The sequence below is a fragment of the Rhinatrema bivittatum genome, chromosome 5, assembly GCF_901001135.1.
Source record: "Rhinatrema bivittatum chromosome 5, aRhiBiv1.1, whole genome shotgun sequence".
NCBI lineage: Eukaryota > Metazoa > Chordata > Amphibia > Gymnophiona > Rhinatrematidae > Rhinatrema > Rhinatrema bivittatum.
In genome coordinates, this window is record NC_042619.1 from 375885178 (window position 1) to 375906237 (window position 21060).

Below are 21060 nucleotides of genomic sequence, written 5' to 3' on the forward strand. Positions count from 1 at the left end.
AAGTGACCTTTTATAAAACTGGCCCCTCGATATGAGGGTAAACGGATGTGTTCGGCATGCATAGGTTTACCTGGACTGAGGTGGAGGTGTTCCTAGGGGTGGAGTTGGGGAGGGTTTGAGATTTAGCTGCATACTTTTTATAAAATTGGCAGTATGCTTTTTAAACTTTGTGCGCACCAAGTAACAGGTGTAACTTGTACCGGGTAGTTTTGGTGGGATAATTTTTTGTGTGCAAGTCTTTTTGAAAATTGGTGTAAACTATGTATATGTTTTGCTGACTTTCTAATGCAGGCTGTTTTGAAAATTGCCCTCCCTGTACACAGTGGTGCAACCTGTTGCTTTGATTACCAAACTTAAGATAGAATTCCCTGTAGATATTCATTCTACTGTTTTAGCACAACTGAATGGAAGAGTCATTGGGGAAAGCAGGTTTTGACTTCTGTTTAACTTATCTCTTTGAGTGACTGTGCATATGCACCTGTAAACCCAATGGGTTTTTGACCCCTAATGTCATTTTTTTATGCAGGGATTGGCGCATCTGCATGCCCATCATGTAATCCACAGAGATATCAAAGGGCAGAATGTATTGTTAACAGAAAACGCAGAAGTGAAGCTTGGTATGTGACAGACTTTATATACACCTATTTTTTCAACACTTTTAAAAAAAGCTTTCAGTTTTATTCTGTACCATCAAGTCAGTCTTTGACTCTAGAATTGCAATGTCATTTTTCTTTTATCTTTTGTAAAAGTCATATTTTTCCATTCTAAGAGTTCTTGAAAAATATATTCAGTCCTAGAGTAAGTGAGCAAATCATTATTTTTGTAATAACCTCATGTTGGGAATGACTTGAAGCTGATGCCACTAACTTGGCCTCCGGAACGTGCTTTGAAAGTGAAGCAAGGAGCACTGCTGTGGGTGGCGGTGTGGTGTGGTCTCCTCCGGTTGAGTTTTCACCTGATTTGTGATAGGAACTGTGCTAGGCTCATGGCAGCATGTACATTCTTTTGCAACTGCCCATGTTTTTCCCCCCATCTCATTTTTAGCCCTCTGTCCCCTCTCTCATATCTAGTCCAGCTATCACATTGGCGGCACTCACCTTCCAAGAGTCACAGCTCCTGCTGGACCCTTGTATGCATGCATCATGAGTCAGGTCACATGTGATGCCCTTGTGAACTGGCTGAGACACCTTCCCCAGTGAGGGGGTTATGAATACCACCTCTGCAGTATTTCCAGCTCCAGTTGGCTCCTGGAGTCTTAAGATGGGTTTAAGGATCAAATCCAGATCTCCAGCATGGTGTTGGTGGCGAGCTGTCTGGCCTGCCCGTCCTGTGTACATTATATAAACTCTTCACAAAGACTCTTATTACCAACCTGTGTATGCTAGTAACATTTCCCTGGCATTTCTGGGAAGCAGATGCTTCGCTAAGTGATGTGTGTCACACAGACATGAAGTGCCTATTATGTTGGCGCGGCCTGAACCTGAATGTGCATTCATAGTTTTTCAAATTGACTAGCATCTTCTTTCAGTAATGAAATTAGCTTTTCAATTTGTTGAAACCAGTGTTTTATGTTGCTAACTTCAGCCTGTTTCTTTCCACTTACTATACAGCATGGCATATATTTACCATTTTGAAGCTTTGAAGTCTTCTATGCTTACTCTTCATGATGTTCAATTAAATAATTCTTAAACAAAAATTCACTGAAGAAAAAAAAATCTTAAAACAAGGGATCATGAAAAGGGGCACAATCTTAAGGATTAGTTTAGTGGTTAACACAGTTGGTTGCGACCCAAGGAAGCCAGGGTTCAAATCCCACTGGCACTCCTTTTAGACCCTGGGCAAATCACTTCACTCTCCATTATTGCCTCTGTTACACATGTAAGGGATCACTTACTATGCCGTGATGACTTATTGTGGGAGGGGACCGTGAGGGGGATGTTCCTGCAATATTTTTCCCCTTCCATTAAAAATTTCGTAGTGGCTTCCCTACAATATTTTGTTCTTGCAAAAAAACTCTGTAAGAAAAACATATCCCAGGGAAACGGGGGGGGGAAACACACGATGGTGGCCCCCTTCGCACATGGCCACTGTCCTCTTAAAGGGCCACCAGTGGCCCATAATAAGCTTCTGCCTTGTAAAATCCACGGGGTGACTAGGTAGACCCTTGACTAACCCCACCCAACAAGACAGCCCAGCAGGGGAAAAATAAAAGCCATGCAACAATTCTCTTATTTCCCCCGATCCAATTCCCTCCTGACTCCCCCACCTCTAGCCCGCTGAACCTCACCCCACCATTCCTAAGAAAAGGGCTCCTGAACCCAGGCCTCGAGGCACACTTACCCAGTCAGATTTTCAGGATATCCACAATGAGTGTGCATACGAGAGACCTTCATTCAGTGGAAGCAGTGCTTTCAAATCTATCTCGTGCATCTTCATTGTGAATATCTGAAAACCTGCTTAGGTGTGCCCCGAGACTGGCTGAGAAGCGCTGCCTTAAAATAGTCTAGTGGGACCGAGAGCACCTCCTAGGTTGCCGCCATCTTTCAAAATGGCACCCGCTGGCTTTTGAGACCCCATCACATGATGAGGCAAGAGCCAGTCAGCTCTGTTTATGGAAAATGGTGGCGACTGGCCCAGAGCTTAGGGGGGTGCTCCAGGCCCTAGTAGATTACCCGGGACCTATTTCTAAGGTATGGGTGGGGATGTCTGGAAGAGTGAGCTAGTGTGCAAGGATCCCTTCTATGGGGGGGGGGGGGGGGAATGGATCAGGGGTGTTAACTTTTGACAAGGGTGGGGATTGGGGCATCGCCACAACTTTTTTTTATTCTTTTTTTTTTTTTCCCTGCTGGCCTGCTTTGACAGGTGGGGGTGGGAGGGATATTTTGGAGGGCTGGTGACCCTTTAAATTTCAGCACCGGAGCACCAGGACGTGCTTTTAAAGTCACAGTGCTACAAAGAAAAGTTAGCTACGACTTCTGAGTTGTAGCTAACCTTTTGGGGAAATAATACGACTTGCGTTAAGGCAAGCCTCTATTTCATTTGTATGAAACTTTATCCAGGCAAAGCAGCTCATTTCAATACAAGGTGATTTTTAAGGAAATATTGCATATCATCACCGCGATACACACATTACACGATAGTGTTTTTCACATACATGCTTATCGCAGCTTACTAAATATATACCCCCTTAGATTGTAAGCCCTTTGGGGAAAAGGAAGGAGCTACAGTACCTAAATGTAATCTGCTTTTAAGTGCCGACTAGTCAGGAAAGGCAGAATATAAATCAAAAACTTAGGCTAAAAACATTGGAGATGAGGGCTGGCCTGGTGTCTGGCGGTGCTGTTCCAGTTCTTGGCTCAGGTCTTTCACCCCCCCTGAATGAGCTGGGACTGGGGATGTTGAGGAAGCAGCGTTTCCAGCTCCTGTGGAGGAGGAGTCATAATAGTCATGCAAGGGTGACACCTTGTGACTGGATTTAGGACCCATGATTACAGGGTTCTGGAAGGAGCCCTGGTACATGGCTCCAGGCTGAGGTCTGTTGCCATCATTAGACTGAAGTTGATAGGGGTCATTAAATAGGCTTAGTGACCTTGGCTTTGATTAGAGTTCCCCAAGGGGCGGATTTTCATACTCCGCGAATAGGCCTACTTTTGTTTGCGCTCCAGGCGCAAACAAAAGTACGCTGGATTTTAGCAGATACGCGCGGAGCCGCGCGTATCTGCTAAAAACCTGGATCGGCGCGCGCAAGGCTATCGATTTTGTATAGCCGGCGCGCACCGAGCCGCGCAGCCTACCCCCGTTCCCTCTGAGGCCGCTCCGAAATCGGAGCGGCCTCGGAGGGAACTTCCTTTTGCCCTCCCCTCCCTTCCCCTACCTAACCCACCCACCCGGCCCTGTCTAAGCCCCCACCTTACCTTTGTCGGGGGATTTACGTAAATCCCCGCGCGCCAGCGGGCCTCTTGCGAGCCGGGCCGCGACCTGGGGGCGGGTACGGAGGGCGCGGCCACGCCCCCGGACCGCCCCAGGCCGTAGCCACGCCCCCGGACCCGCCCCCAAAACGCTGCCGACACGCCCCGAAAACGCCGCGACGACCGGGACCGCCCCGACACGCCCCCGACACGCCCCCCTCGGAGAACCCCGGGACTTATGTGAGTCCCGGGGCTCTGCGCGCGCCGGTGCGCCTATGTAAAATAGGCGCACCGGCGAGCAGGGCTCTTAAAATCTGCCCCTAAGTCAGTAGATCTTTTTTTTTCAAGAGCAGTCCTCTTCCCAGTGCGTATAAATATGCTGCCTTGTGATGCAAACTAGGAATGCACAATCTTTTGTATGAACTGTGGTATTCAGTTTGTTTTCTGATTTACTGTTCTAATTTGGGTACATATAGATACAAAAACTTCTTCTTAATAATTTGCACTGTGATTGGATGCACAAGACATCAGGGGGTGAGTTGCTTAGGTTCACAGTTTTTAGTGGTAGAAGCAAAGTTACAGCTGGATGTTCTCTGGTTCCAAGCTGGCTATTCTTAAAATCTAGGCTGCTGTCTACTGATCGTCAGGCGAAAATGTTAAGTAGGGAAGTGACTTCCTAATTGGCAGCTCTTGTTAGCCTCTCTGAGTATGAGCTTAATGATGGACGCTTTCTCCTGACTGGCTGGTGATTTAATGTGTTCAATCATTTTCTCGTTTTAGTGGATTTTGGTGTAAGTGCTCAGTTGGACAGGACGGTTGGGAGAAGAAACACTTTTATTGGAACGCCATACTGGATGGCACCGGAAGTTATTGCCTGCGATGAGAATCCAGATGCTACCTATGATTACAGAGTAAGAACGCCTTCACATGTTTTCCTGTTCACTGTTGGTATAGCAATGATCCTACGTTTCTCTGCATAATTTAATTTTTTATTCACTTGCATTGTTACTTGTACATGTTTGACTGGAAGTTCTTGTACAGAAATAATTTGAAAACGATCGGATATGGAAATGCTGCCTGAGCCAAATTTGAGCATTTGTTTGTGTCACAAGAATGATTTTTTTTAAAGTGATGTGGGTGACAGATGAACCATTCTAATCAAATGTGCTGGGATCGACCGGATTGCTCCGTGGACCAGCACAAGAATGCCGAGCTTTTTACTGAAGTCACTGCTTTTGAAGTCAGTTCAGGTCAGCAGTGATGGAAAAACTTCATGGATTTGAAATGGTGGACTCTGTGAAATCGGTTATTGGTCTCCTCATTCTTAATGACCGAGTATCTTTACTACCAAAGTCAGACAGACTTGATTGGCAGTCCTACAGTGTTATGGATATTTTTTTCCAAATTTTGTCATCGCAATTGAGGAAGATGAGTGATGAAGCTAAATTCAAACCCAATAGCTAGTCAAAAAAGCAGTGTTAAAAGCTGGGAAGAGCTTCATCCTGTCCATAGTGTCGGGAAGTCACTTAAATGTGGCCTATGCAGGAGAGAGTGATTGATCGTGAACAAGAACATCATACTAGGGATTGTTCATAACGGTCCTAATGTGAGGGAGTGGGAAAGAGTGAGGAGGAGGGAGATAATTGTAAGGGAGCATGAACAGACGAATATCGGAGAAACTGAAATTGCACTCTCCTCCATAGAGGGGATTTCAAGAGTGTTGCATCTAGTCTTCCAGTTGGATTGTAGCATTTATTGAATTGGGATTAGCTGTGTGCAGAAATGTCCTAAAATGGCTCCCTTCACCTATCCCCTAAATTAATAGTGACAGGATGTTTATAGGAATGAAATGCCATTTTTCAAACAGAAGGAAATGCCTTTTAAGAGTTTACTTATTTTAGTATTTGTGCCTTTTTAACATGGTGGTCCTTATCTTAGCCAGTGTATTAAAAAATTTAAATGGGCAAGCAGACAGTGGAATGATAATGCATACGTTTTGATGTTAAGCTAGCCTGATATTCATTGTGGTGTTAACGAAACAAAAACAAAGCAGTCTCTTAAAGATTTTCGCAAACTAATTTCCAATCTTCTATCTGCCCCTGTGCTAGGTGGAAACCAGCCCATGGATCTCTAAATCTTACTTCACTGACTCATTTTACATGGGCATATTTTTTTTTTTTTTTTTTACAGTTAATGAAAAGAGGTTTAGAAAGTACTACAAACAATTTAGCAGGTGGAAATATATTTTTTTTAGACAATTGTTCAAGAATTACATTAAAATTTATATATTGGAAACCAGGATTTGTAAAAAGGGTGGGAAGATTTGAACGTTTCCTCTCCCTGAATGAGTGCATGCAGGGCAAGGAGCTGTGTAACATAGTCTGCAGTTCCCAGCTCAATCAGGTCTTTGGTTATCCAGTCCTCCGGGATTACCACACCAAGTCAGATTTTCAGGATGACCCATTTGTATGCAAATAAGATCAATTACATACACATTAGGATCATTATGTATGAATCTTTTTTTTTTATTGCAGAGACTCTTGGGAAAAATTTGTGCCCTGTTAAAATAGCAGACACATCCTGGTTGAGATAACGTTGTCCAGTGTGCAGACTTCCTATGCAGAAAATGTCTGCTCTGTGACGGAAGGCAGTAAGCTAGGGGCTTCGCTCCATCTGAGATGCTTCACTCCAGGTGGAGCTTGTCAGCAAAGTCTCTGCCTTTTGTCTAGGTATTTGTCTTAACCAGTGGTTTGTGAGCAGGGCAATTTAGTAAATTTTAAGATGAATGAGAATACATTTTATTCAACTAATAGTCTTATTGCAGTAGCTTGTAGGAACTGTAATAAGTACATCAGAATTAATCCAACCCACTATTTATTTGCTGATACCTGTGGAGAGGCAAAAAAGGTTTTGGTTTAAAAAAAAAAAAAAAAAAGTTTTTGGCCTATATGCCACTTCTTTTTTTCTCAAAAGATTTGTTCCGATGAATTGTTGCATTATAATTTATACAAGTGAAATATGGAAATTGATATATTCATTACTGATTGAAATCTGGATTTTTTTTTAACTATTTTTTTTGCTTTCTAATTCAATTTTATTTGTAATTAGATTAAAAAATGTGTCATACGGAAACTTTTTCTTTTAATGAATGGTAATTGGAGTCCATGCAAACCACAGAGCAGTTTTCAATTGCTAGTATTGTGTGTGTCCACAGCTAATGTATTTTGCTAACGCCTGGTCTGCTTTTCAGAGTGACCTTTGGTCGTGTGGCATCACAGCTATTGAAATGGCAGAAGGTGCTCCCCGTAAGTGATTTTGTTTGCTCTTTCCATTATACTGATTTAAAATGGAAGACCAGGAGCTTATTAGTATACTAAGACCTGTCTTGTTTTTCCATTGTCATAATGACTGGGTGCATTTTTGTGTTGGGGGAAGGGGGTGGGCTTTGGCACATCTGTATGGCAAAGCCTATGAACAGCTGCTTGCATTATGCCTGAAATGAGCAGCTGTTATCAGTCTAGTGTGCATGAAACTTAAAATTCACCAGATGTAGAATACTTGTACTGTTCTCTTGATATAAGGTGACATTTTCTCCACATTTGGAACAGCTGATCCCTCTTATACTGCACTACTGTTTATTCAGTAAATGAGGAGGCAAGAAAATATGTAGACTTTTGATAAAATGTTTCATTTCAGATTTTCAAGGTTTGTTTTTCCACTATTTTTAGTCCTGTTCTTAGTGGCTTACTGCAATCTAAAATGTCCAGTGCAGTTCATCTTTCTTGTACTGTAAATAAAAGCTGGTTTATGGGTTTTTGCAAACATAGGGGCCTACAGCTTCCTTTCACAGTCCTCTTGCCCAAACATTGAGAGCTACTACTGCTATTAATGCTCTTGATAACATAGTGCTATAAGATGCATGCAGCACGACGCACGCGAGATCCCACGCCGTGCAGCTGTGACATACAGGGGGAAACTTTAAGTATGGAAACAGTTAAATGAAAAAGTCTGTGATCGGGGAGAAGCATAACATGCACCTGCGTGGTTTGCCCCAGTTGGGGGCAGGGGGGAGTACTTCGGCCAGTTCGAAATGAGCAGATTCAGTACAGTGGAAGTTCCCAGAGCAGCCTGCCTCCTAGCGTACCGATTTTTTTTTTTGGATCTGTTCTGATTGGTTATGATTTCTGAAGAGGAACCAGCGCCTATCTTATCCTATAGCGGGTAGTCCTTGTGAGCCAGCTGCTCGCAGCTGATTTAAAACATTTTTTTTGGTGGACTCCTTAGTGATTTCATGGTACGTAATCTGGTTTTGACAAATGTTATCTGATACAAGGATGAGGTAAACGCTGAGGCGAACACTTCCCAGGTGCATCACTTAAGCTTCAGGCTCTCTCCCCCCCCCCCCCCCCCCCCCAGCCCTCCCTCTTCTCCATTACAAGTTTCTCCACCTGAATGAACATTTTAACTGTCAGAACGGGTAAAATGGGAATTGTCTGGCGTTTTTACAGCAATGGTTGCAGGAGCAAAAATTTGGAATGGGGGAGATTGACCCATCTTGCTGTGCTGTCCTGTCCCTCCTTTTTAAATGTTCATCAAACTAAAAGAGAAATCTTGTAAAATTTTTAAAGCAAAACGCCAAAGCATTATTAAATGGTATAAAAATATCGAGTGATTTTATTTATTTTTTTTATTTCCCCTGTTACACTTGTTGTTCTATTAACCCTGCCAATTCCCCTCGATGTGAAGCCCCCCTGGGTTGGTCAGCGTGTGCCGGCCCCATTCTGTTTTCTGCCTCCGCTGCACTGATTCCTCCCTTCTTTCAGCCATGACCGCTTCAAATAGAAGAGGGGGGGGGGGGGGGAAGGGAGGAAGTGGCAGGACGCTGCAAGACTGTTGGAACCGGAGTCGAGACCTGTTAAAGCTAAAATTGTGAACTCGTATTCGGGGGGGGGGGGGGGGGGAGGCAAAAATCAAGTTGCACCCAAAGTGGTGGAAGTAAGGTGGCTTGACCTCCAGAAAGAAAGTGGGAGGGGAGAAACAAAAGCCTAAGGTGAAGCACAGTTTTACCATGCAACTGAGAGAGGAGAACGTCTGAATCGCACCTCCTAACGCTGTGTTTCTCCTCCCGCCACAGCTCTCTGTGACATGCATCCAATGAGGGCCCTGTTCCTCATTCCCAGGAATCCTCCTCCCCGGTTAAAGTCCAAGAAATGGTATGTAATGGAGGCATGTGTGCTACCCATTTTATTTTTGCAGAATGTCTGTTTGCCATGAAGATATTAACTTTTCAAGCTAGCACCTTTTATGTTTCCATTTTGTGCTCTATAAAATACATGTTAAGAAATTGGGTGGATTTTAGTCTGCTTGAGTATAAGACCAAAATGGAAAAATTTCTTTTTTTTTTTTTTTAATTCAACTCTATATTTCATAGACATGAACTTTGACTTGAGGCAATGCAAAATCAGATTCTTTCTTCATATTTCTGTCCCAGTCTTCCTGCATCTTCTAGCCTAAGCTGCCCTGCTGAAATGCAACCTGTGTCCGAAATGGGCTTGGTTACCGAAAGAAGCAGGACAGCATTATTGACTTTTTTTGTTTGTATTTTTGCACTTGCCTAAGTTAAAATGAGCCATTAAAATTAATGAAGGTGTTTTACTATAATTAGTGCAAACTTTGTTTATGCTTTTGAAAAGTACAAAGACCAGGGGACACACAATGGAATTACTAAGGTAATACATTTAAAACTAATAAGAGAATATTTTTTTACTCAGCACACAATTAACTTTGGAATTCATTGCCAGAGGATGTGGTGAAAGCTTAGTGTAGCTGTGCTAAAAAAAAAAAAAAAGTTTGGACAAGTTCCTGGAGGAAAAGTCCATTAACAATTATTAAGGTAGAATTGCAGAAATGCACTGTTTATTCTTGGGATAAGCAGCTTGGAATCTATTGCTAGGGAATCCTTCCAGGTACTTGTGACTTGGCTTGGCCACTGTTAGAAACAGGATACTGGGCTTGATGGACCTTTGGTCTGACCCAGTATGGCAAATCTTGTGTTTTGAAACTCACGATATTTTTGACTGAGAAGAATCCATTAGCACCATTTTGTTGGGTTAGAAGGTTCAGATTTTTTTTTTTAGGTTTATTTTCAATGTAATACAGTGTGTAGGCAAGATGCAGTTATTCAAAGACCTCCGTCGGATGCTGTGTCATGAGCAGATCTCACTGTTAAGATACTTCACTTCAGTGAGAGGAAGTGAGATTTACTCCAAAGCTGAAGAAGGTTACATATTGGTTTTTCTTCCATTACACCAAAGTGTTATGAATTTATTGGGGGGGGGGGGGGGGGGGGGGGGGTAATTGCCAGGATGAATTGTGACCAGTTGGTCTGGTCTTTTAAGTGACATGAATTGTAGGTGTAACCACTGAGTTAGGATAAAACCTAGATATTGGACACAAAGGGGCACAATCAAGGATTTGATCCTACTTGCAATAGTTCTCCAGGATACCTTATACTTCTAGGTGGTCCAGGGTTCCCTGTGAGGGGGAAGCATAGCTTCAAGGTCCTTCTGCATATGTCCCTTGACATACAGCACTGATATCTCAAATCTGGCAAACATGCCGAAAGCTGAATGGTTTCCAACTTTTTACTGATGATCAAATGGATGAACATTTGTTTATGGCTCTTTGTTAAATTAAATTGATATACATTGACAGAATGTAAAACTTTGGCATTTCTATTCCAGTAAAAGACTTTAAGGAATTGGTTTGATCAAATTATCTCCTTTTCAGTTTTTCCAATTGAAGAAAGCATACTCTTTCTTCCAACTCCCAAATGGACCTTAGATTCCTCCCATTATGAAATGGTCAGATTAGTAGTCTCAATTACTCAACTGAATGAAAAGTCCAAATATCATAGGTCTTCTAAATGTCTTCTCTATTTTACTAGAGCCTCCTGACAGTGCCAAAGGGCCACTGTCCTCCCAAGCCTGAGACACTTTTGAACTCCTCTCTTGCAATGGATGTGAATCCATTCCTCTGCAATGGCACAGCTGCTCCTCAGATCCTTTTTTTTGGGTGAAAGACCCACCTTCATGATTCCAAACTTGGGAGCCTGGTACCACAGGCACACTCAGTACAGGGGAAACTCAAGGGGAGAAACCAACAAGAGATAGGAAGGGTGAACATAAAACTTCCTTCTTTCTTTAGAAAGAAACAACTCATAATTGGAACTCCTCTGCATCGCATCACCAACAGATCCATCCACTGGAGCAGCAAATCTTCCCTAATACCAGGCCTAACTGTGCACAGGGACTCCCCAAAGTCCTCTGACCAGGGGTACCTAGGCTTTCACAGAAAAGGGTTTCAAAAAGTATGGCATTAACAGAGTAAAATAAGCCAGTGGATGAGACGAAAAAGCTGACCCACAAGAGGGCAGCTCGGGAAAATGAAACTTAAGAATCCACTGAAGTCCAACAAAAAATACAAAAAAAATCCAGCTCAGAAATCCAGAGCCTAACATCCACATCCTAAGATGATGGCAGGGGTTTATATATTGTTAGAGCACACCATCTGCTGCTGCCGCATGGGGGAGTCAGAATCCCAACCTCCAACTCAGTAATCTCTCTGAACCTTCCCAGCAAGTTAGAACACTTTTTTGGGTAAGGAAACCAAAGGTTCCTTACATAGGGATTAAATAATTGGAGACCTTGCCTGAATTATGTTCCATTTGCGCAAGGAACTGCAGTGTCTTGAATGACAAGGTACCTGTAGGATTTATGTACACCACCATATATGAGGCGTTGGATGTCCAAACTTACTCATAATTTTAAGCATAGGCACCACGTGGTGGGTATATATGTCCAGCTCTTGAAAAGCACCTTTGTTAAATAAAACTGCAGTATGACCTTTTAGGATTAACTTAACTATTTTTTTGGTGGGGGAGAGTTGTTCCTCCTCTTAATCTTTTTGTTTTACTTTTATCCTCATTCATTTCTTTTTCTTTAAAGATTGACTGATTTTAGTACAATTGTAATCCTGAGTTTGGAAATCTCCTGCTCCGTTCATAATTTAGTGCATCAAAGTACCACTGACACATTTCTACGGGAGCACATTGACACTCCCAGTTGCTTCAGACCCAGGAGGGTAGAGGGGTAGCCAAGTTGCAGGAGCTTTCAAAACCATCAGACTAGAATGAGAGAGAAGACGCAATCTGAATTTTATTCAAATTGATTGAAACATTTGGAAACACAAATTGGCTTGCACTGCTCATTCAAGTGCTCTATTTTTTTGCCTTGGGTTTTGTAACTGTGCAGATAGTTTAGAAGAAATATATTTATGAAGGGCTGATTGATTTAACCCTTTTATTTTTTGTCAATATTAAGGTCAAAGAAGTTCTTTAGCTTTATAGAGGGCTGCCTGGTGAAAAACTACATGCAAAGGCCTCCTACGGAACAGCTTTTAAAACACCCTTTCATCCGGGATCAGCCAAATGAGAGGCAAGTTCGAATCCAGCTTAAGGACCACATTGATAGAACCAGGAAGAAAAGAGGAGAAAAAGGTATGTGGCATGTTTTTCTTAAATAGGGGGTTTTTTTTTGTTTTTTTTTTTTACAGGTGTTGAAACTTTTACACTCCTGCCTGACCCTAATGTCTCACAATCATGTTGGCTAATTGGGATTTCTGACCCTCAGCAGTTGATAGTTTATCTGGTTTCTGTTCCACCCTCTTCCTGAAAATATTGCTGCTTTTGCAAAGTGGTATTTCTCTAACTTCAAGTTCAATTGAGACTTTTTCATTAGGTCTGAGTGTGTTTTGTTCCACTCACCCACTGGTGTTCCTTGTGTTGAAGCAATGCTAATGAGAGCCTAAAAACAAGGAAGCTGATATTTAAGTGCTATTTAGCAGGATAAATAGGGTTTTTTCTGGCTAAGTGGCAACTGCTGAATATCTACCTGTGTTCAGCGGCTGCCACTTGGCAATGGGTGGATCAAGGCATGCCAACTTCTCCAGTTATCTTAAGAAGATAAATGCTATATTCAGCCTTATTTGGTTAAATTAACTGAATAAGTTAGACCTCTAGATTTAAAATTCTCTGGATATAACTTATCCAGCTAGCTAGATCTTACCTAGTTATAGTCAGCAGCTTAGCTATGCCACTGAATATCCCTCCTAAGTTAGCCAGATAAATTCTATCTGGATATCTTTGAATATTGGGCAACCTATATTCTTATGGTGTCATTATAACTCCAGTTTTAGATTACCTACAAGAGTCCTATACATGTTAAGTATTTTGTGTTTCCAAACCAGGCTTTTGCCAAGTCCTGTGACAGCACAAAGTACAAGGAAATCCATAACTAATTTAAAATAGATAGGGCATTTCCATTACATCAACTTGGCGAGCTCTTTATTTAGCTCAGTGACTTGAGGCCAGAAGATTTTGAGTTCAAACTGAGATGCTCAGTGTGAGGTGTGTGTATTGACACTATAGGTTGTTACATCCTTTATGAAACACTTGTACCCCAGTATTTTTTACCTGCTGGCCTAGTGGGACAACAACTCTCTATGCTTTGCGGTCTCATTGCACTTAAAACCCAGTATGGGTGAAGTATGTATATATCTTTCTCTTCGCCCCACTGATCTCTCTAAATTAGCTGACTTTGTACCGTGTTTGGTATGTGTTGGAAAATGTGATTAATATCCATTCCCTAACTTTGGTCATCTTGAACTTGAAGCAGAGGAAAGGTTGATTTAAAAAAAAAAGGAAAAAAGGTGGCCAGGAACTTATCTTTTAGTTGCCTATACCAACTTGTAGCTTGGGTAATTGCTTAGAAATAAGGTTTGATACTTCGTTACTATAAAAATTTTCTTGAAGATCAGTTGGTCTTTTTCGGCTTTCTTAAAGCCTTTGGATCAAACCTAAGTAGAGCACAGATATAACTTCATGGATTCTGGAGCGTTATTGTCTGTTTTTAGCTCCCGTCTTAAACTATCCTCGGATTTGTAGAGCTGTATTCTCTGACACAGATCTGAGAGCCACGGGCATGAATGCAGATGAGCTGGGGAAAACCCCATAAAACAGGAATGTGATGTCTCACATCCAGAGCCACCATCAGGTGGTGCTGGGGGAATGATTGTACTAACCATACCAGGGAAGCAACAGGTAGTCAACTCCCTCAACTTTTACAGCCATCCCAAGTTGTATCTGATGTGGTATGTAGAGTACCTGTCTTAAATGCAAACATCTTTATGCCACTTTAAATCTATGGATGCACTTGAAATCTTCTCTTGAAGACTTGCACTCCTCCATATCTGGTGATGTGCTGCCAGCATTTTCAAGCGTCGTATTTTACTAAAATCCTCTTGCCGTTTTATCTGGCTTTGTTGCTCATTTCAATGCAAATTCTTGGTAAAAGGCTGTGTAAATTTATGGAAAAATGAATTCTCCTCTCCCCTATGCAGATGAAACAGAGTATGAGTATAGTGGAAGTGAAGAGGAAGAAGAGGAAGTGCCTGAACAAGAAGGAGAGCCAAGGTAAATAATTTCCTGACTCTTCCATTAGATCATGTCTATTTAACATGAACCTCTAGAAGCCTGAAATAGTAACTTCCTGTCATGATATTCATGCATTTCCTGCACATACATTTGGTGTCAAACAGAACTGTGTGTGTTAGGGAAATATTAAGAATACAGCAAGCAGTTGCTGATATCCTTTTTGCCTCAATTTAGTTCCTAGATTCTTGCTGAAGTTTGATTTTTCTGACATTAAGTCCTTCACGGTTGAAATAGTCACATCTATTATTGTATTAGGAGATACTCCCTCTGTATATAGACTCGTGCTGCTACTTTATTCCCTTCATAAGGACCAAAGTCATGGGTTCAGTGATTAGTAAGACAGATAAACAGATAAATGTTACATGCCACTTTTGGTATTGTGGGCCAGATTTGCTGAATATTTATGTTGAATATGTTTATTAAGTGATCCACATTTTTCCACGGTCATAAAACAGAAGAAACTGCTCGGTAACACTGTTCTTATTCTGTTTTGTATGCATGTAATATTAGACTAATATAGCCTAAGCATTGATATTCCATAGATAGAAGACCTACATTTATTGCAGTATGTTCAAGAGAGAGCTTTTTTTTGTGCATTTGCATATTTAATGCAATCCCAATGACCTTCATGGTTTGCCTGATACTTACCAATTGAGTAAAATGTCCTTGATTACCAATGTTAACGTTCTGTAATGTGTAGTTAATTTTTGCAGATTTCCCTGGGTCAGAATGAGGGGCTCTCTCCTCTGAGAACTGCTTTAGTTGTTTAACTTAGAATACTTTGGTAGATAACAGCTGTAAGGTGGTTATTGCAAGTTTATTTTATTTATTTAAAATTTTTTCTATACCATCATAACTGTTTCCCTTTCTATTACAATGCCGCAAACACTACTTTACAGCCGGCTTTTTTCTTTCTTGCCAAAGTAAAGGATCCTCTGTTTGCTGTTTTCTTGCATTTCAGTCCTGTTTTGCCTCTGCCAGTTTCATTGGGAGACTGCTCGTGGATCCATCCACTATTTTGTGAAGAAATATTTCATTATGATGCACTGGAGTCTCTTCTTGCTTTGTCATGATGTCTTGTTCTATGTCTATTCAGCAGAAAAATGCTGGCCTCTTGTACATTTGAGTTATTTTAACGTCTCTCATATCTCCTTTTGTACTTCAGGATGTACATATTCAAGTCCTTAAGCCTTGTCTTACTGAACCTTTTTTTGACGTTTTGCCACCATTTTCAGAGCTACCTTTACTTTTTCCATGTTCTTTGGGAGATATGGCATCCAGAGCTGAATGATTGTGCTTTTGATGAGGTCTTGCTCATGATTATAGAGATACTGCCACCTACTGTTTTCTGCTGGCTATACCTCTCCCTTTGCATCTTCGCATTGTAGTGACTCCACTACTGCCTTGTCATACTGTTTGGCAGTCATTAGATAATCAGATATGATCATCCTGACACCCTTTTCCTGTGGGAGTAAGGCACTGGTGAATCTCCATCATACACTGCTCCCCCAGAATTTTGCACCTGAAATGCATGACTAATTGCATTATTTTGATTCCCAAACTCTTGTCACTCAAAATATTTTTTTTCTGCTCCCTCTGGCTTATCCACCCTGTTGTAAATCTTACTGTCTGCAAAAGAACAAGCCTTTCCCCAGTGACAGCCCTATCCAATATTTTCATATTGCAGAACAGGACTGATCCTGAATTACCCAACCAACAACCCTTCTTTTCCCCAGTTTTAACTTGATTTTCAAACATCCTCTTGCTCATTTCTAACCAAATTGATCCACAACCTCAGGCTGCCAGTTTCTTAATGAGCTTTGAGTGAAACCGTATGAAAAGCCTCGACTGACATTGAAGTACAATCATATCCAGTGCTTTCTCCTGATCGCAGTCCTTAGCTAACAAATCAGGGAAATTGATCAGATTGGTTTGACAAGATCTTGCTTTGGTGAAGCCTTACCCCCTTGGAGCCTGTAATCTGCTGTACTAGAGATACTTCATTTTCCTTTCTTTTACTAGTAATTTCATTTGCTTTCATGGCGCTGAGGAAAATTAATTGATCTGTCAGACTTCCCTGAATAGGAGCTTCAAATACCTGCCTGCAGCCCATGGAAACCAATGTTGTCTCCCAATATCAGTATTTAGGGTATATACTACGTAGCACCATTGCTCTGACTGCTTCCAGACTTGCTAGTTTTCGTGGATTTTTGAGCCTGGGAGCGGGGTGCATACCCGTCTTACAGTTCGTGTGCACATGTTTTTTTTTATGTTCTTTTGTCAACTCATTCAGATACTTTTGTGAAGTATCTCTGCTTTTCACTGGTGGCCTCCACCTAATTCTCCCATTTTTCTGTTTATAATCCTGTACGTTTGCTTCCTCCTTTCACTAATATATTCATATTAAAGTCTTGTCATCTTGCATTAGTACCTTAGAGATATATGTTCTTGGTTCGCATGTTTGCTCTTCTGTTTTCTCTACTTCTTCCCTCAGCCTTTCCAGATACTTTTTCATCTTCCTCTTTGTTGTACCATCTGAACGCAAACCATTTTGCCTTTCCCTTTTTCACCCACCTCTTGAAAACTTTACTGATCCCTCTCTTATTTATGTACTGTAAAAGTTTGCCTATACGATGGCTTCTTTTCATACGCTCGTGAGTGTAGTGATCTGATTCATTCAGCTTTCCAACCAGCACCCCTTCGTCTAGTCTGTTCTTTTTCCAAAGCAGAAATTGATTTGCTCAATGAAGACTATGGTCCTCCTTAGATGCAAGCATCACTTCTGCATAGACTTTTACCACTCCCCCACATCTTTCTTGCACGTGTTCATGAAGCATGCATGTGTAATGTGTGTAAACTCTGGGAGGGATGGCAAACATATATATTGTACCCAGAGGCGCACAGAAAAAAAAAAAAGATGAACCCTATCTGCAATCAGTTCTCCACAGATATCTTTTCAGTTATGAGGCCCAGGGCTCTCTGTGGGGTCAAGCAGAGCTTCAAGGCCTTTTGCAGTACCCAAGTACACAGCTCTGTTCCCGTCCTTGTATCAGGAGTCTGGCACTGTGCTTACAGCAGGCCTTCGAAGTCAACTCTCTATACAAGATGCCACTTTGGAGTATTCCCTGACTCCCAGGGCCACAAAGGGTTGTATATTCAAATTGTTTGGGTTGGTCTCTGGATTACTACTTTTTACCTGACTTAAGCTCGCTGTAGCCCATTTTCTCATTGATTGAGATTCTCTGGGAAAGTAACGGGAGGGGGGGGGGGGGGGGAGAGCCTTGGGAGTCCCTGAAAAAGGCCCCTTGAATTCTTGGCTGACTGTTTGCATCTAAGCAACCTCCAGTCTCAGTTTAGAGAGGTGGATGGAGAAAGGGCAACACCACAACATTTAGAACAAGGGCGTTGAACTACAGTCTTCAAGTACCACAAATCTGGCTAGTTTTCCAGCAGTGCCTCAGTTCTATGCAAATATATAATGGATATTCTGAAATTTCCTAGCGTGCAGCCAGATGGGCTCAGGACCAATGGATTGTGCTCCCCTGCCAGCTGATGGAGACTGGGTCAGATTTCAAAGCTGACATCACCCTAGATACACCCCTGCAGTGACCTCAGCCCTTCAGGAATCGCTGTACCTTTTGGAAGAAGAAACTCTACTTTTGAATTGGAGAAAAGATTGAGTCCCGCTCTCCTGAGGTGATTCCTAAAGGTTCCTCCACCAGTTGAGAATTCCTGAGGTGATTTCCGAGATCCCTCAGAGGTGGGCCTTGGTCCGGTAGCCGGCTCCCGGCATGGACTTTGCTGCTCAAGCAGCTGAAAAGGCAGCAGGTGCAGGAAGCTGAGCGCGGCTATGATGGGCAAAGCCCTCTTCCCTGCAACTGAGACTCTCTGTACTCAACCGGTAAGCGCTGAGTCCAGGTAACTTTTTTTCTTAATTTTTAAAGGAAGATTTACCTTCAGAGAAGAGGGGTTTTGGTAAGAATTCCTCCAGTCTCCTTGCTCTGCACGCCGTACAGACGTCATTCCCAATCCCGTTGGGGCATAGGGAGGTGGGCGTACGAGCAGGTTAAGCAGCTCCTTGGTGGGCTATTTATTGATTTATTTATTTAAGAATTTTTTATATACCGGGGCACGTTAAAAACATCACCCCGGTTCACAATGTAACGTAGCAACAGGCTTTACAATAATTTAGAATAGATAAGCATAGATAAACTTTAGCTTTACTATAAATTAGAATAGATAAACATTATGACAACTGTTCAACTTGGGATAGGTGGTTTATCAGGTGATTACGTGATAAACTCTTAAGGAGAGTAGAAGAGAAAAGGTGATTGGAATATGGGCGGGTAAGGAGAGGTAACTCTTAGGAGGGTAGAAGAAAAATAGGTTCTTTAACTATTCACAAGGTGACAGGTAAGAGGGCGGATATGGAGGGGTAGGGGGAGGATGGGGCTGTTGAAATGGGATGAGGAGGAGGGGGGGTGGGAGGAAGGGGAACAGGGATGTGGGAGGGGGCGGGGATGAGGGGGGGGGGGTCATGGTAGTTAAGTTCAGTAGAGGCGTGTCAGTCGGGAGGGGCGTGAGGGTCGGGTATGTAGGCTTGGGCGTGGTTGGTTAGTCGGGGTATGCTAGTTTGAAGAGCCAGGCTAGGCCCTGCTTTAAGCTTGGTCGGCACACCGCAAGGTAGGCCAAGGCGGTACCATCTTGCACGCGTCTGTGTGCCTCGAATTGCCCGCCACAGGATGTCTGTCTGCGCGGTGTGTCGGCTTTGTGCATGTTCTGCGTGCATAACGTGCCCATACTTACCCACACAATAAAGTAGGAGTAAGATACAGGAAAAGCCAGGCATATAAGGGCTGTGCGTGCGCCTCACCGTGCTCTGCCTAGGTGCTCAAAATTTGTGCGCATACAATTTTTAAGCGCGAGCCGATCGAACGCAGTTACTGCCGCCAGTGGCTCCGGCAGACAAGAAACATAAGTGCCTTGCTCCCTGTGCTGTTTATCATGTTGGAATCCAGGTCAGGCTGAGAAGTCCTAACTTGTCAGCACTGTGAGGAAGCCCAAGGGGATTTGACCTCCCTGGACTTTCTTGACTCCAGCTCCTCTCATTCAGATGATGGATTGGCAGCCTTAACTGGAAGTACTCGAGATCTGAGTAACCCCTTGGCGGGTCTTCCATGGGAGAGGGAAATTCTGCTGGGCCCACCCCAATTCTCCCTGGGCTAGGCATGTACCCGGTGGCCTTTACTTGGTTGGAATTTTTCCAGGGACTACAGGCCTTTGTACAGGTGCAGTCTACTTCCTCACTTCCCCTGTCTGGACAGAACCCCAGTCTGCTCCCTCTCCCATTCCTGTTGGCAGACATCGAGGCATGCTCCGCCTGACCAAGGGTATCCCTACTGGGGACCCTGATGGCACAGATGAAGAGCAAGATCCCTTGGAAGAAGAGGAAATTCCCCCGAGATTAGAACTGTATCGAAACGTGTTACAGTTCTTTCATAGAGATGAATTGCCAGCCTTGGTTCCCCAGACCCTGAAAACGCTGGGACTTCCTGGAGCCAACTCTGGAACCAAAGAAGAATCCCATTCTGATTTCCTTGCACATAGCCTCTTGCTACTTCCCAGTACTGAAACCTATCCAGGAGTTGAATGACCTGGAATGGGATGCCCCAGAAGCAAGTTTTAAAGGGGGCCGGACATTAGAAGCTCTTTACCTGCTGGATCCAGCAGTGAGAAAAAGTTTGTGTTTCCCTAAAGTGGATGCACTAGTCTGCGCTGTCTCTCTGCGGTCTTTCCTTGCATTTATTAACCTTGAAAATGGAGTTCCCAGTGGTGTTGTGCTCAGCACGTCACATCTCTGAACTGCAGGCATTCCTCCGGATGACACCAGCAGCGTTACAGCTTCGTACCGTTCCATCCTTCATGCCCAACGTAGTCTCGGAGTTTCATTTGAATCTGTCCATTTCGTTGCCTTCTCTAGATAAGCACAGGGACGTGGAGGAATACCACCTCCTCCACCATTTTGAATGTATGTAGACTTTTGGTGTGATATCTGGAAGTTTCAGAACAGTCTCAAAGATGGGGCCACCTGTTTGTCCTTCACGGTGGAAGGAAGCAGGGCAAACCAGCTTCGCAGGCTACCATAGCTCGCTGGATTAAGGAGGTGGTCATGGGAGCCTATGTGGTGGCAGGAAAGCCATTACCTTCTCAGGTTAAAGCTCATTCTACCAGGGCTCAGGCAGTCTCATGGGCAGAAGGTAAACTGCTGTCCCCTGTCGATATCTGCTGAGCGGCGATGTGGTTCTCCTTGCACTCCTTCCTAGATAGGATTTTAGTCCGTGCTGGGGAGGAGCCGGCTGTCGTGGTACACGTGGGCACCAACGACATAGGAAAATGTGGGAGGGAGGTTCTGGAAGCCAAATTTAGGCTCTTAGGTAGAAAGATTAAATCCAGAACCTCCAGGGTAGCATTCTCTGAAATTTTCCCTGTTCCACGTGCAGGTCACCAGAGGCAGGCAGAGCTCCGGAGTCTCAATGCGTGGATGAGACGATGGTGCAAGGAAGAGGGATTCAGTTTTGTTAGGAACTGGGGAACCTTTTG

General features: G+C 43.1%; 1 protein-coding gene across 9 annotated transcripts in view; it reads left to right on the plus strand.

Annotated features, from left to right (window-relative positions):
• Window positions 1-21060, plus strand: part of MAP4K4 (mitogen-activated protein kinase kinase kinase kinase 4) — a 491439-nt gene that overhangs the window by 279601 nt on the left and 190778 nt on the right. For all 9 annotated transcript variants that reach the window (XM_029604813.1, XM_029604806.1, XM_029604807.1 and 6 more), the window contains exons 6-11: window positions 527-617; window positions 4689-4819; window positions 7159-7213; window positions 9043-9121; window positions 12290-12465; window positions 14367-14439. In XM_029604813.1, the coding sequence (XP_029460673.1) occupies window positions 527-617; window positions 4689-4819; window positions 7159-7213; window positions 9043-9121; window positions 12290-12465; window positions 14367-14439 (605 nt within the window). The remainder of the gene's footprint in view (window positions 1-526; window positions 618-4688; window positions 4820-7158; window positions 7214-9042; window positions 9122-12289; window positions 12466-14366; window positions 14440-21060) is intronic.